Source organism: Amphibalanus amphitrite, unplaced genomic scaffold, assembly GCF_019059575.1.
Source record: "Amphibalanus amphitrite isolate SeventyFive unplaced genomic scaffold, NRLGWU_Aamphi_draft 000904F_arrow, whole genome shotgun sequence".
NCBI lineage: Eukaryota > Metazoa > Arthropoda > Thecostraca > Balanomorpha > Balanidae > Amphibalanus > Amphibalanus amphitrite.
Window position 1 is genome coordinate 131703 of NW_024882398.1, and position 15323 is coordinate 147025.

Below are 15323 nucleotides of genomic sequence, written 5' to 3' on the forward strand. Positions count from 1 at the left end.
TTTTTCAGCATAGGAACTTTCAGAATGTTTATTTTTTAGTTTTCTTGAATTATGTCTGGGGGGGGGGGGGGGCCAAAAGATAGTATGGCCCCCCTTTGACCGTCTTGGGGGGGCCATGGCCCCGTTGGCCCCCCCTTGGATCCGCCCCTGCAGTAGTGCTTGTTTATCATTATCCGACCATCATCAAGACAGTCGGTACTGACTATCTTACGCCAGATCCAGAACACTGATAGCATTGACCTTCCATATCGGCTTCTGCATCTTCGCCTTTTAAGAAGGACAGATGTGCCGTGCTTAAACTTCTTGATCATCTTTTAGTCTCTGGATCATACACATGGACCCAGCATTCGTCACAAGTCATCAAATGATCGAAGATGTCTTCAATTTCCTAAAAAAGGCCTAGTTTTCGTTTCGAAAGGCCAAGATGCATTTTTTTTTCTCTTCAACAAAGTAGACACACGAACTTCTAAGCGGGCTGACTCCTTTATCGTCTGCAGTTCTTCGCTGATAATATTTTCAGGCACTGCCAGCATTGAGACCTTTCTGTTGCACAATCATCTGAAAGGTCACACGACGATCTGTAAGGATGAGGTCCTCCACTTCCTTCACAGTCACCACCTTGTCAGTCACTGGTAGTCACTCACTTCTTGACTCCCCTGCAAAGGCCATGCAACCAAGTTGAAAATTGTTTCTTCATTTTCGGTAAGTGCATGAGATGGTCTTTCCTCGCCATAAACTAATTTCACGTGCTTGATGTATTTTCTCAGTGTGATACCGTTTCAAATGCATTAGTTGGATGACGGTTCGGTCCTCAATGGGCCAGATACTCATCTTTTTTACTTCTAAGTCTCTCCTACAGAAGATAAAACCACTTCTCAGGATTTCCTTAGGGGAACATTGTTCTTGAGTACCAAATATAATGCCAACAAAAAATCATCAATATCGGTCTATACCTATATTCTATGTGATGATCAGAACTTTTCGATACCCCCTCGTACTCTTATCGCCCGTAATAACAAAAATGGTGTATGACAAGAAATCTTGGTTCGCTACGCGTACCTAACGTTGGCCATAAAATGATTAGGGAGAAAATTTGTTATCGATTGATGTTTGTCTTGTGTTGATCGGAAGTCTATGTAGAAGCTTAGATATTCGCGAAAAACCCATACATATAGGAAGTTACTCCCCAGATTGCAGTCATCTTTGCTCTAGGGTATTTCCTATGGGAAAACATGACATGCTTACAGGTTGTGTGTGACTAGGAACGTCAGCAGACCTTGCCTTATGCTTCTCTTGTATTTTTCTTTTGTCTCAGGAAGAGGAGGAAGAGGAACTGGTTGACCCCCACGAGACGATGCGGGAAGAGTGCCGCGCCAGTGGCCCGGCGCCCCAGCTGCGCGCCAAGTTCGAACAATGCGAGGAGCGTGTCAGCAGCCGCAGTAAGACCGAGGAGACCTGCGTGGAGGAGCTGCTCGACTATCTTCACGCCGTCGACCACTGTGTAAGTTTTGCGTGTGCTACTTTTTGCAAGTATTTATGCTATTTATGTCACTGTTGTTCTGAACTAGCGTTGATGGAAGTGGAATGGTTGGTTCACCCATAAAACTCCCATTATATTCATAGGATAGGATGGGGTGCTTTGAACAGGTGGGGCAATTTGAACATACATAGACCACTATATACCTGGACTGTGCACTGATTTTGCCGACTGCCATTCGGGCCCGGTTGGGAAATTCGACGTAGCACGCGGACTGGTGGGTTGATGCTCTAGTAAGCCCATTTAAATGAAAGTAACTACCTACCTGCTTAACTGTGATATATACAGGGTGTCCCGAAATTGATGTCTTCTCCCATGGCGTGCAATAACATCAAAACAAAAAATGACCGGTTCATGATTTATTTGTTGATGTATCCACCACGCTTCCGCACACATGCCCGCATGCGCTCCGGCATGCCACACATCAGGTTGTCGAGAGTTTCTCCAGAGATGCTGCTCCAGGCCGATCGGAGGTTCCTGATGAGGGCAGTTTCGGACGACGCTGGTGCCATCTTGTCCATCCTGTCCTGGACGATTGCCCACAGGTTCTCGATTGGCGACATGTCCGGGCTGTTACCTGGCCATTCCCATTTGGCCCAGAAGCCAGGGAAGTTGGCCCGGCACCACTCCTGGGTCTTGGTGGCGTTGTAAGCCGGGGCACCGTCCTGTTGGAAAATGGTCTGCGACATGTCCGGCAGAAGTTTGATGGCCGTTGGTGGTCCATTATCCTTCTGTCGTCTCATCGCTGATGCGGCCGTTCCCTTCATCACCTCCTCCACGTAGTAGTCCGCTGTCACGGTTTGGCCGCGGGGCACGATGCGAAGGTCTGACAGGTCACGGAAACTCATCATGCCCCACACCAGGACCTTGCCCGGCTGCTTGACGGTCTCGATGACAGGCACTTCTGAGCTGTTCTGAGCCCAAACACGGTCGTTCTGGCGGTTGGGAGGATGAAACAGCTCAAAAGGAGACTCGTCGCTGAACAGGACCCGCCTCCAGTCCTGTATGGACCAGTTGATCCGACTTTTAGCGAAGTCCAGCCGTTTTCGTCGCTGTGCTGCCGTCAGCTTGGGCTCCACGCGCGGTTTCAGCGGCTTCAGACGGAGGCACTGCCGCAGATACCGGTGGACAGCGGACTTGGAGGCCGGATGATTTTTTTGCACTGAGTTTCCGCGCCAGTTTCCGTGTCGACTGGTGCCGTTTCGTAACGGATTTCGCCACCACGATTTTGGCCACCCGGCGCATCGCTGTCTTCTTCCCTCTTCCCCCGCGGTTCTCCAGTGCCTCTCCCTTGCGGTCGAGGGTCATCCAGCGTCTGAGGGTCCTGGGCTCTATCCTTAGCTCCTTGGCTACCTGTACCTGGGGCGTGCCGCCGTTGACCATGCCGACAGCGCGATAGCGAGTCGACAAAGGGTACTCCTTCGCCATGGCTGATATGCAGTCCGCGCGCCTCGCGACCCTCTCGGTAAATGACCTCTGCCGCCCCGCCGGGTCCTGGGTCGGCTCGCCTGGCTAGGTCACGTGACCAACAAACACGTGACCGTGCCCCAGGGTCGGGTCCCGGTAAAGCGCCATTGGTATACCGGTATTGCTCGCGGGAAACGTAACGAACGGGAGAGGATATCAATTTAAGGACACCCTGTATATATATATATATATATATATATATATATATATATATATATATATATATATATATATATATATATATATATATATATATATATATATATATATATATATATATATATATATATATATATATATATATATATATATATATATATATATATACATACACACAGGGTGGCGCCGGTAAATTTTTTTACGCCGGTTTGACATTTGTGGTTTGACACCACAAATGTCAAACCTGTGTTACAAGGAAACCGTTTTGTGCAGAGCAATAATTTTTTGCATTCATGTTTCATGCTTTGTGTAAATTGTTGTCCATAGCAAAAGGGAACGTTGCAGCTGAAGATGATAACGGAAGAAATGTGAAAAGGCACGCGGTCATTGTGGCGCTTCACGCCGGCAGCGAGGCTCCCGAGGTCGCCAACTTCCTCAAGGTCGACAGAAGCTATGATTATAAAGTCGAGCGGAGCTTGGATGAGTCTGTGGGCGACGTCCCGTCTGTGGCAAAGCGGAAGAAACATCCCCGATGATCTGATGCCGTCGGAGACGACGATTTCATTGCCAAAGTCGAGCACATCGTCGACGATGAAAGGACGTCGACGTCACCGTCGATGACGGTGACGTCGTGAAACCCTGGATCGACCGAGTGGCTGAGGAAGGCCCTATGTGTTCCAACAAGACTCTGTAATCGCCCACAAGGCCAGGGTGACGCAGGAGTGGATGAGCGGCAACGTGCACAGTCACATCACGCCCGAGTTCTGGCCGCCAAACTCCCCGGACCTGAACCCGCTCGACTAAAATGTCTGGGGCGTAGTCGAGAGGGACACTAACAAACACCCACACAACAATATTGACTCTCTGAAGTCAGCCATCAAGCAGATGATGGTCAAGATGGACAAGACCATGCTGACCAAGGCCTAAGCCCGGTTCAGACCGCGCATCGAGGCCGTCATCGACGCGGAGGGGGATTCATCGAGTGAAGTGTGCTCGACAGGTCGCCATCAGTCACCCCAGTTCCAAGCTTTCATCCAAAGTACTGACTTTTGCCAAAAAATTAATGATATATATATATATATATATATATATATATATATATATATATATATATATATATATATATATATATATATATATATATATATATATATATATATATATATATATATATATATATATATATATATATATATATATATATATATATATATATATGTGTTGCGGGCCAAGTGCGAAGGCTAGTCCATTCGCGAATGGCCTAGTCCAAGTGCGATAACGCACTTGGACTAGGCCAAGTGCGATAACGCACTTGGACTAGGCCGTTTGCGAATGGACTAGTCCATGTGGGTTATTGCAGTTGGCCTAGGCCGTTTGCGAATGGACGGGCGTTTATGCTCCCAGTCCAAGTGCGAAGTCAGGCCAAGTGCGAAATATCCAGCAAACTATTCGGATCAGTGAGATAAAGGACTAGTGCGATTACAGCCTGCTTTCCGTAATTTCCTATACTTTTTTATTCTCAGCCGATAAAACGGAGGCATTCGAACCCTAATCCACTTAAAAACATGGGTTCCGTGAGTACGGGTCGGAATTACAACCCTTATCCTCCCGTAATCCGCTATGTCTCAAAGTGACCATGGAAACCGGGTCAGTGTCACCCTTACTACATCCTGAAAGTTTCATATCGATTGCTCAACAGCTGTAGCTTTTATGTGGGCGAGGATGGATGACATGATTATTATTAATATAACGAGGCTTGAAATGATCTCACGCATGTCAAGGTGTTTTTATTTTAGGCAAAATAAATATCTAAAACAGTAAAACAAGCTTTCGGCATTACGCCATCATCAAGTTTGAATAAATTAACATGTTTTTGATTTTCAAAAGCTAGAGCACAATCATATTGTTCCAGGCATCCTCATAGCAGCTCACTTTTTTAAACGTATTGCAATACGTTGCAAATAGTGTGGTACATTGCACATGGCAAGTAAATAATGTACAACAATGTATCATTACGTACGCTACAACATGACATGCACACAATATATCATAGGTACAACAAGGTCAATAAATCTCATCTCAACATCAGCCGCATACATCATCAACACCCGGTTGCAGTAAACATTGACATTATAATCATATTGAAAAACATTGCCGCTGTTCTTAGCTCGATTCCAGTCAACCAGTCGTGAGTCGGGCAAGTCAGTTAGGTGCATGTGTACGTGTGCGTGTGCGTGGTAGGGTAAACATGTGAAACAAAGGGTAGAGATAAGTGAGTGAGTGTATAAGTTTGTGAGAGAGTGAGTGAGTGAGAGAGTGAGTGAGTGTGTGAGTGAGGGGTGAGTGAATGAGAGAGAAGTGTGTGTGTGTGTGTGTGTGTGTGTGTGTGTGTGTGTTATGACCTATGGTTTACGAGCGAGGGGCCATGAGCTTTTCATCATGTTTAATGTGGGCCTTAGGTCTCTAATTTTGATGGATTCAGTGATTTTTAGTTCAGCAGAATCCCGTCCCCAACCGATTATATCAATAGTAAAGGCGGAGTTGATTTCAGTGCTACTTGCGTTAAAGTGCGAATCGGCAATATGTTCACCTAGTGGGGTGTCTGGTTTTCTCAGGCGAGGGTCACTTAGGTGCTCGTTGAATCGATAACGTACAGGGCGGGTGCTTTCTCCGATATAAAATTCAGTTCGTCCGTTTCTTTCACAGAGGCTACAGGTAATTTTATAGACTATGTTTTTCTTAGTACACTTACCCTTCAGCCCACTCTCACAGGTGTGACAGTGCTTAGTCCCGGCTGGGCAGGGCGGTTTAGAGAAGGCGGAAGAGATAAGTTTGTTTCCTATTGTGGGACCACTAATCCAGGCTACTTTGATATTAGTTTTAGATCTTCTCAAAACACCATTGACTCTTCTAACGACGTTTTCGTCTAAATAGGGAAGCCGCATGAATATCTCGTTTTCTTTGTTGCGCCGAGTTTTACGTTCACTACGCTTGCGAAGGTTATTCTTTATGCTCGTGTCTAACATGGCTGTTGGGTACCCGTTCTGCTCAAACAGAAGTTTTACCCGCTTTACGCTGCGATCCCTCGTTCGGTCGTCAGATGACACCCTCATCGCTCGCTTGATCTGGGAATTGAGAACGGCCTTCTTGGTACTCATGGGGTGGGCGGACGTAAAGTGGAGAATGATCGGGGCTGCCATCGGTTTAAAGTATAATTCCGTGGTGTACTCACCGGTGGGGTATACTGTTATGAGGGTATCTAAGAAAGGAAGTTGACCGGTGCTGAAGGTAGACTCCATTGTGAAGCTTATGGATCGGTTGTAAGCATTAATACAGTTGAAAAAATGGTTCAGGCGATCAATCCCATGTGTCCAGACCCCGACAATATCGTCAATGTAGCGTAAGTAAAGGACAGGGGCAAATTCCAAGCTCGACATAAATCCAGTCTCTAGTATATGCATAAAGGTGATCGCCACGGGAGGGGCTATCCTGTTTCCCATCGCGATGCCTGACGTTTGCTTGAATATTTTAGATCCGAAGCGCACGAAATTGTTAGTAAGAACATGACTCAGCAGTGTGCGAAGATCCGAAAGTGTGATTCCGAACAAATTGACTTTGGTGATATTATTTCCTATCAGGGTTATCACAGCATCAATCCCCTCCTGGATAGGGATGGTCCCGTAAAGGTTACACACATCTAGAGAGAAGATGATGGATCCAGGCGGGAGGCTCTTGGGGAAGGCAGCGTTGAGTTTAGTAAGGAAAGCCTCTGTGTTGGGTAGATGTGCCGGAATAAGACTTAGAATTTGGGTAAGAATACACTGAATGAACCAGGACAGCTTATCTAGGGGATCACCGCAAGCTGAGACTATGGGACGCAGCGGGTTGCCTGTTTTGTGAGTCTTCGGTAGACCATATAATTCTGCTGTTCGGGTGTGCTGTGGGAGAAGGCGTTGTATGTAGTCGTCTGGAATTTTTTGTTTCAGCGTTGATTTAATGAGGTTTTTAGTTTGATCTAGTCTAGGGGTCGGGTTAGTCTGAACTTTTTCATAAGAGGTGACGATGCTTTCTGCCTTTTCTACATAGTCTGACGTATTCATAACTACCAAGCTTTTGCACTTATCAGATCTTTTGATGATGATGTCTTGGTCTTCTTTGATGGCTTTCAACTCTAGCTGTTGTGCGGGTGTCCAGTTAAGTGGTGTCTTTTTTGCTCCTTTGTAGATGCCGATGACTTTCTTTTTTATATCCTCCAGATCGCGTTCTAGATCATTTGATACGACTGGTGGTTGGCTGGCGATGGTATCAGAGAAGAACGGGCGTGGCATCTTGGACACTTCTTCCGCTTCATCTCCGTCTTCTTCTCCTTCTTCTCCGTCTTTTTCTTGGCTGAGTCTGTCCGGCGGGCTTGGGCCACTTCTCTCGGCTCTTTTCGTCTCTATCACGTTCTTCCATTTCAGTCCGTAAAATGCTCTTTCCAAGCCGACTTCCACAGATTGCAGCAGATCATTGGACACACGATTAGTCAGAGCGTACTTTGGGCCCTTACTCAGAAGGTGTAAGGTGTCGGTATTTAGTCGTTCGAGCTAAGAACGACTATCGAGCTGGAATCGAGCTAAGAACAGCGGCAATGTTTTTCAATATGATTATAATGTCAATGTTTACTGCAACCGGGTGTTGATGATGTATGCGGCTGATGTTGAGATGAGATTTATTGACCTTGTTGTACCTATGATATATTGTGTGCATGTCATGTTGTAGCGTACGTAATGATACATTGTTGTACATTATTTACTTGCCATGTGCAATGTACCACACTATTTGCAACGTATTGCAATACGTTTAAAAAAGTGAGCTGCTATGAGGATGCCTGGAACAATATGATTGTGCTCTAGCTTTTGAAAATCAAAAACATGTTAATTTATTCAAACTTGATGATGGCGTAATGCCGAAAGCTTGTTTTACTGTTTTAGATATTTATTTTGCCTAAAATAAAAACACCTTGACATGCGTGAGATCATTTCAAGCCTCGTTATAGCTGTAGCTTTGGTGCAAGTGCAAACTTTTTCGGAGGTGGCGTCACTTAACCTGGCCTGGTGACCTGACCTTAGGTCATCTGGAGTCAGCATTTTCACACAATGTGCGCAGAATATGGGTGAAAAGGTATACAAAATTTGGCTTTGGTGCGCACCGCTGTTTTCTCGTGATCTGTGAAAAACCACAGGGGGGTTGAAAGCAACCCCCCCCCCCTGCAGTGCGCGTATTGTTAAATGCAATGCAACACAACAGTTTTTCGAACACTCACCGCACTCACCACACACAAGCCCGGTACACCACACCAGAGCAGAATGAATCGAGCGCCACAAACTCGACCAAGGTCAGGTCGGGTCATCAGCGGGGAGCCCGGAGCACGGTACTAATGGTCTCTGCACACCACGCAACTCTCCGCTGTTCGAAGGTCACGGGGATATTTGACCTCCCCAGATCCAGATCGGTGGCCGAAGCCTGGCCAGCGGCAACACGTTGCTATAATTTCCGCGTTGTGCAGGGTTCAGCGGAAAGTCGCATCCCGAATGGACCAGGTGTGTGGAGACCTTAACCCAGAGTTGCACCAGCTCGCAGATCTGCTCCGGAGAACAAACTAAACATACATAAAGACGCAGTGGCGTCGCCACGGATTTTCGACTAGGGGATCTGGTCGGACGATCAGTCAAAGTAATCCCCACCAAATACTGAAAACTCCTCGGATTTAGACAATTTTATTTTGAGAATGCACCATAATCGTTTTTAAAATATTTTATTTTATTCCTGATCGATGTTCGTGGCCAAAAGTGTGTGTGTGTGTGTGTGTGTGTGGGAGGGGGGGGGGGGGTCGGACCGCATATTTTCAAGAGAATGTGTGTGTGGGGGGGGGGGGGGTCCGGACCCCTCCGACCCCCCCCCCCGTCGGCGACGCCCCTGCATCGACCAGCGGTCCCCCATTCATTCGGAATCGTACCCCAATCCGAGGATCCATGCTTCCGGCGGCTAAGTGCAACGCCACAGACCCGTCCGTTCGCAAACGGCCTAGGCCATTCGCGAATGGCCGGCCATTCGCAAACGGACTAGTCCGTTTGCAAACGGACCGCCATTCGCAAACGGCCTAGTCCATTCGCGAATGGACTAGTCCGTTCGCAAACGGACTAGCCTTCGCACTTGGCCCGTAACATATATATATATATATATATATATATATATATATATATATATATATATATATATATATATATATATATATATATATATATATATATATATATATATATATATATATATATATATATATATATATATATATATATATATATATATATATATATAATATATATATATATATATATATATATATATATATATATATATATATATATATATATATATATATATATATATATATATATATATTTACACGAAACTAGTTCCGTTGCAAACTAACTGACCGTCCAGTTAGTTTGCAAACTAACTAGTTAGGATGCAAACTACCTAGTTACTTTGCAACGGAACTAGGTGTGTTGCAACGGAACTAGTTGTAATGCGAAATCGACGAGGCAGTGGCTCTATTTGTCGGTTATATTCAACTTTAATGTAAATTATGTAATACGAGAAGTAGTAGCCTTTGCTCATATTAATGTTCAAATAATGCACAAAATTGGATATATTAAAATGTGACTTCATGGGTTACTGAGATTTCAATTGAAGTCTGAATCATCTGAAAAAAAAATGAAAAGAGGGTTCATCTAACCCTCTTTCCTATAAGCGCGAGAGTGAAAAAGGCTGTTTGGTTCTGACATTGTTTTGGACGCCAATACCATAGATGTCCGAGATGAAAGTTACAGGACGCATTCATGGTGTCCTACAGAGGTCTCACAACTTGTATATCTAGGAATTTTTTAAGGTCACATGAGGTCAGGTCGGTCACGTGACATCACTGTTATAAGTCAATGGGGAAATATAAAAACTGTTGTTTTGGCGCCGAGAATGATCTAAAACTATCTCACGTACAGAATATCTAAAAAGTATGTCCCCTGGTTTGGCTCTCCCACAGGAGGCGAATCGGTAACTTGGCTGAATCCCAGTTGCGGCACCCGGCCGCCAGGGTCGCTGCCGCGCGAGCGGCCTTGACCGCTCGCATGTCATTGGCAGTTCGGTCCCTCCCCATCTATACCGAGGTGGGGAGGGGAGAAGAGGGGAAGAGAGGGAGGGAGCGGCATCCGCTCGGCACTGGGCGATACCTGGCTGACCCCGCGCTCCCTCGCTGACCTTTGTCCTGCCCTCAGGCGAAGCCCGACTTACTGGCCTGTAGCGGCCCAGCGGAAAACCGAGCTCGCGGGGCGCGACTCCATTGGCCCAATCTTATAAATGGAATGCTGTCGTATTCACGGCATTAGATAATATTAATAGTGATACCAGCAGTGGATGTGGTAAAATACAGTCCAAAATAAACGAAAGCACACGATTCGTGCATAATGCGCCCTCCCATTCAAATAAGCCCGCCCACTTCGATAGATGGTGTAGTTTCTTAGGGCGTAAAAGATGCAAAACACTACCGATTTTTTTTTTTTTTTAGCTCGGCCACTGGGACCGACAATATACAATTGACTGAAATGCATGAAAACCATTTTGCATTTAGGTAATAGCCGTTTTCTGCACCCAAACTTTAGCCAGTGACGCCCTGTCCATTCTAAAGCGTTTATAAGATTGGTCCCAGCACCCGATTTTATGTGAGGAAGTCGTTTAAAAAGCATCTTATTTCTAACGAATTTATTATTATGGCTACTTTTACAGGACGTCTATAGAGATTATTAGAAGGATGAAGAAGATACCTGTTGCTCATTTCTATCAGAAATAGAAAAAATAAACCAATATATATTCGGGCGTGGCCCTTCTTCAGTGGTATAAGATCACAATAAAACAACAGAGACGTATGTTTTATTATGATCTAATACCACTGAAGAAGGGCCACGCCCGAATATATATTGGTTTATTTTTTCTATTTCTGATAGAGATGAGCAACAGGTTATTCTTCATCCTTCTAATAATCTTATTAACAATGCTCAGCACAACGTTCAAATACCTGACGTCTATAGAGCTTTGACTTTTACATTTCTTCCTCGTTCAGGAGAAACGTTTTAACCCTCACCGGACCTTCAGGTTTTCTGAATACCGTGGGGACGTTGGGGGTTGGAAGTGAGGAAACAACCCCCTTCGCCGATTCGCCCCTAATTGAGCTAGAGCCTCACGAAAGAAACGATCGTGTGCGTCGTTACGAAATGCAGCGATTGGTCTCCGATTAAGGACCAGGGTCAGCCGATGACTTCGGAGGTCAGGTCAAGTGGCCCAAGGCACAGATTCGGTTTTTGGTAAATAACTTCGCTAAAAATGATCGCAGATCCGCGATTTTAGCAGCATCGTGTTTGTCTAGCTCAGGCGTGTCGAATGGTATACTTTTTCTTCGGGTGAGATCAACTTAACCCTCGCCCGTAAAGAGGGGAGGGGGGTCGAACGGACCCCCTCCCTCGGTTTTTCGCGAATAACTCGCGTAAAAAGCGGCCGATCGCGACGAAACTTTCAGTACCCTCGCGTTAATCAATTTTACACCCACCCTGAAATTGTCATGACCCTGACCTTAATGATCTTTGACCTGCGACCTACTTTTCGAGACCATGTTTGGCCGGAATCGCGATTCGGCGTATGTCGGCTCGCATTAGCGGCGCGTTTGCAGTCTTTTCGTGGTTTTAAGCGTTCAAACATTGGATATGATGTTGCTTCCATGCATTAGGGTGGGTGTCAAGGTCACCGGAAAGTCAGGTCAGGTCATTGACCTTTGATGACCTCGGTTCACTTTTTCGAGTTTTACATGTTTCTAGGCCAGTTTTAGGAGCTGAATTCGAATTTAGCAGCCATATGAACATTTACGAAGTAGTTTTGGTGTCCTCGTAACATGTTGCGAAGCTGTCAGAGGCGGTTACCACCTACTACGAATACCCTTACTGGTTGACCTGACCCGACCTGGCCTAAATGCATAAAGACATCATCTGTGATCAAAACTAACATGATATTCGTGATCAGCACCCCGAAAACCCCATAGCAGCCACGCTTTACGACTTCCTAACAGGTTCCGATTTTCCCGACTTTTGGGTCATTTTTTGGGACCTGGAAAGTCAACCAATAACCTAGGACCTTAAAATTGGGTATCATCGATTTCCTCTCGTCACGGCCAACACGCTCGTTTTTTCCGCGAAGCTATAGCTCGATCAGGGGTGAAACGGTAAGGGGGGTCCAACGGACCCCCCCCCCCCTTATACGTTTGCGGCTGGAAAAACACCAATACGGGCGAGAGTTAACCCGCGAGTTGCTGGGGGGGGGGGGGCGTTAAACGCCCCCACTTTTTTCGCCGGGCCAGTTTTTGCAAATTTTGGGTACCTGTAGGGAATTGACTGAAATTTATTGTGACAAAGTTTCAAAAAAATCGGTCGGAAAATTTTTGAGATATCGAGGTTTTAGTGACGTCATGATTTCTGAGTTTTCGACCAAAAACGGCATATGTTCAAAAAATCATATACAATCACAGAATAGACATATAGACATGCCGTAAACGCCATTAGACTGCCAATACCATGGAGAATCAAATGGCTATCTTCGATTATTGATTATCGTTCCGCATTTTCCAAAATCTTGAACTGAATCTTGGCAATTTCTCGTGACTACTTCACGACCATGATACATGCATTTCTTAAATTGAAATTTTTTAGCCAAACACGTACACATATGATAAAATGAATGTCACCATCGTGTTCTACGCCCCAAATTACCCATAAAACATGTGTCACAGGCTGCGAATATCAGTTTTTATTTTCGGGGACATGTGCCTCCCCGGTTGACCTGACCTTGACCCTGACCTATGCTTGACTGACCCCTGCATGGAGCTGACACTCTTGTAGGCCTTATATGATGGATTGTGCACCGTTTTGACAGAGTTTATGACGAGAGGCGCCCATTGCGAAGTCCTGAAGTCCATGCTACTGAAAGCCCGATTTCAGGTGTTTGACCTGACCTTGACCTGACCTGTGACCTCAAAATTCAACTTTAAAGTACTCATCTGAAGCGTCTCGTCGCGTTCTTTCGTTTGCCGCCTCGTGCGTTTCGCTGCGCCTATTGGTTCTCGAGTTATCGGCTGGGGGCGTTTAACGCCCCCCCCCCCCAGCAAACGGTGGGTGGCGAAATACCCCAGCAACTGCCGGGTTAAGGTGTTAACCTCGGGTCAAAGTCATGTCACAGCCCGTCAGGTCACGAAGCTGGTCAAAGAAGGTCATATTGCATATCAATCGATTCGGCAGGTCTTTTCATGTCCATTAGTGGCTTCATCGACTCGGTAGCTTTAGTTGATCGGGAGTTATTGACGAAAAACTGATAGCCTTAGTTACGTGATAAAGACGTCACGCAAGATCAACAAAGCAAAATTGAAGCATCAGACCTTGCAAGGAGCGCATGAAATCACGATTCCGTGTGCTTGAGAATTTGAGATAGTTGTATATCAAACTAGCAATTTCCATATTCCCCTGACTTTTAATGGTGAGAGACTGACCTGATCTCAGGCGACCCTTCAGAAAATCCGAGATATACATTTATACAAGTTGTGAGACCTCTCGATCATACTATAAGATCCTATAAGTTTCATCTCCCTATGAAAGCTCTGCACTGAGGGTGTTGCGAAGTTGGAACATTTTAGGACTGTGCACACAGTCCTAAAATGTTCATTTTAGGACAGTTTAGGACAGTTTCACACAGTTCATTTTAGGACTGCTCATTTATGACGTCATAGATCAGTGACCTGACTTGACTTAAAAATGCGGTTGGCGTAAAAAAAAATCGACTTATCAAATCCCGACTGAAAAAAAATCGACTTATAATCCGGTTAATCAAATCCCGACCATGTTTTTACCTGGCCATTAATGTTCTAGCCTTACAGGTGATTGTTTGAACGCGGAAGATGCTGAATCTTGGTTAACCCCATACTTATCGTATGATAAAGAACGTCAGCGTTAGAAAGTTAATTAACAATTTTATTTAGGATAGTTTAATTCAAGTGGGTATAATCCGACTTGACAATTTACTAGGAGGGTTTTGCAGCGCTATTAGTTCGGCATTTAATTATAAATCATTGCTAATTTCGATCCGGATATCGTTATTCAATGCTGGCCTTTGCGTCCTCAGAAAGTTGTTTATAGTCATGAAGGCTTCCTTTGACCCATGCTTTCCATTTTTCAGCACTATTATTCGCCGTAGTTGACCAGTTGTTTTTCTTCAGCTCTCCCCTGAATCCTTTGGCTTAGACCTGGCGTATCACCCGTGCATCGCAAGACGCACCTACCACACACAAGTTCATGATCCCCACGAACCCACATCAGCGTCTGTTCGCTTGGTGTGTGACCCCTTGACCTTTGGCCGCGACAACTGCCAGCTTGCTGGAGCACCCCTCCCTACACACGCTGCCCCGCCCGCTCCCCTCCCCCCCCCCGGGGTCGTGTCACGAAGGTTCGGGCTTACGCTACTACCGGCCGCTGCGCAGCTGTCACCTAGCGCTTGGGAATGTGTGGTCTGGTGCGGATTCAGCCAACTACCGGCTCGCGACACCAGCGCCACGTAGTGGCGACGGTACATTCTTTTTAGACACACTGTACATGGTATCGTGATTTCATGCACTCCTTGCAAAGTCCAATGCTTCACTTTTGCTTTGTTAACCTTGCGTGACGTCATTTATGACGTCACTAGGGTCGTACGAGTTTTTCGTCGATAACTCCCGATCAAATTGAGTTAGAGAGTCGGGAAAGCCGCCATTGGACTCGGGAAGACCTTTCGAATCGAATGATATGCCATATGATACCCTTTGCCCAGCTTCGTGACCTGAGGGGCTCTGACCTGACCTTGACCCGAGGTCAACTGCTTAAGTTAACCTCACCCTAACAAAAAGTATACCATTCGACGCACCTGAGCCAGCGAACACAATGATCCCAAAATCTCGGCTCTGCGGCCATTTTTTGCGAAGTTATTTGCTAAAAACCGAACCCGTAACTTCAGTCACTTGACCTGACCTCAGACGCTACCGGTTAACCTGAGACCT

The 15323-nt window shown here is 45.7% G+C and overlaps 1 protein-coding gene across 1 annotated transcript in view; it reads left to right on the top strand.

Moving 5' to 3' along the window:
- LOC122367904 (cytochrome b-c1 complex subunit 6, mitochondrial-like) overlaps positions 1-15323 on the top strand; it is a 57832-nt gene that overhangs the window by 38517 nt on the left and 3992 nt on the right. The window contains exon 2 of the mRNA XM_043341430.1: positions 1316-1501. Within this exon, the coding sequence (XP_043197365.1) occupies positions 1316-1501 (186 nt within the window). The remainder of the gene's footprint in view (positions 1-1315; positions 1502-15323) is intronic.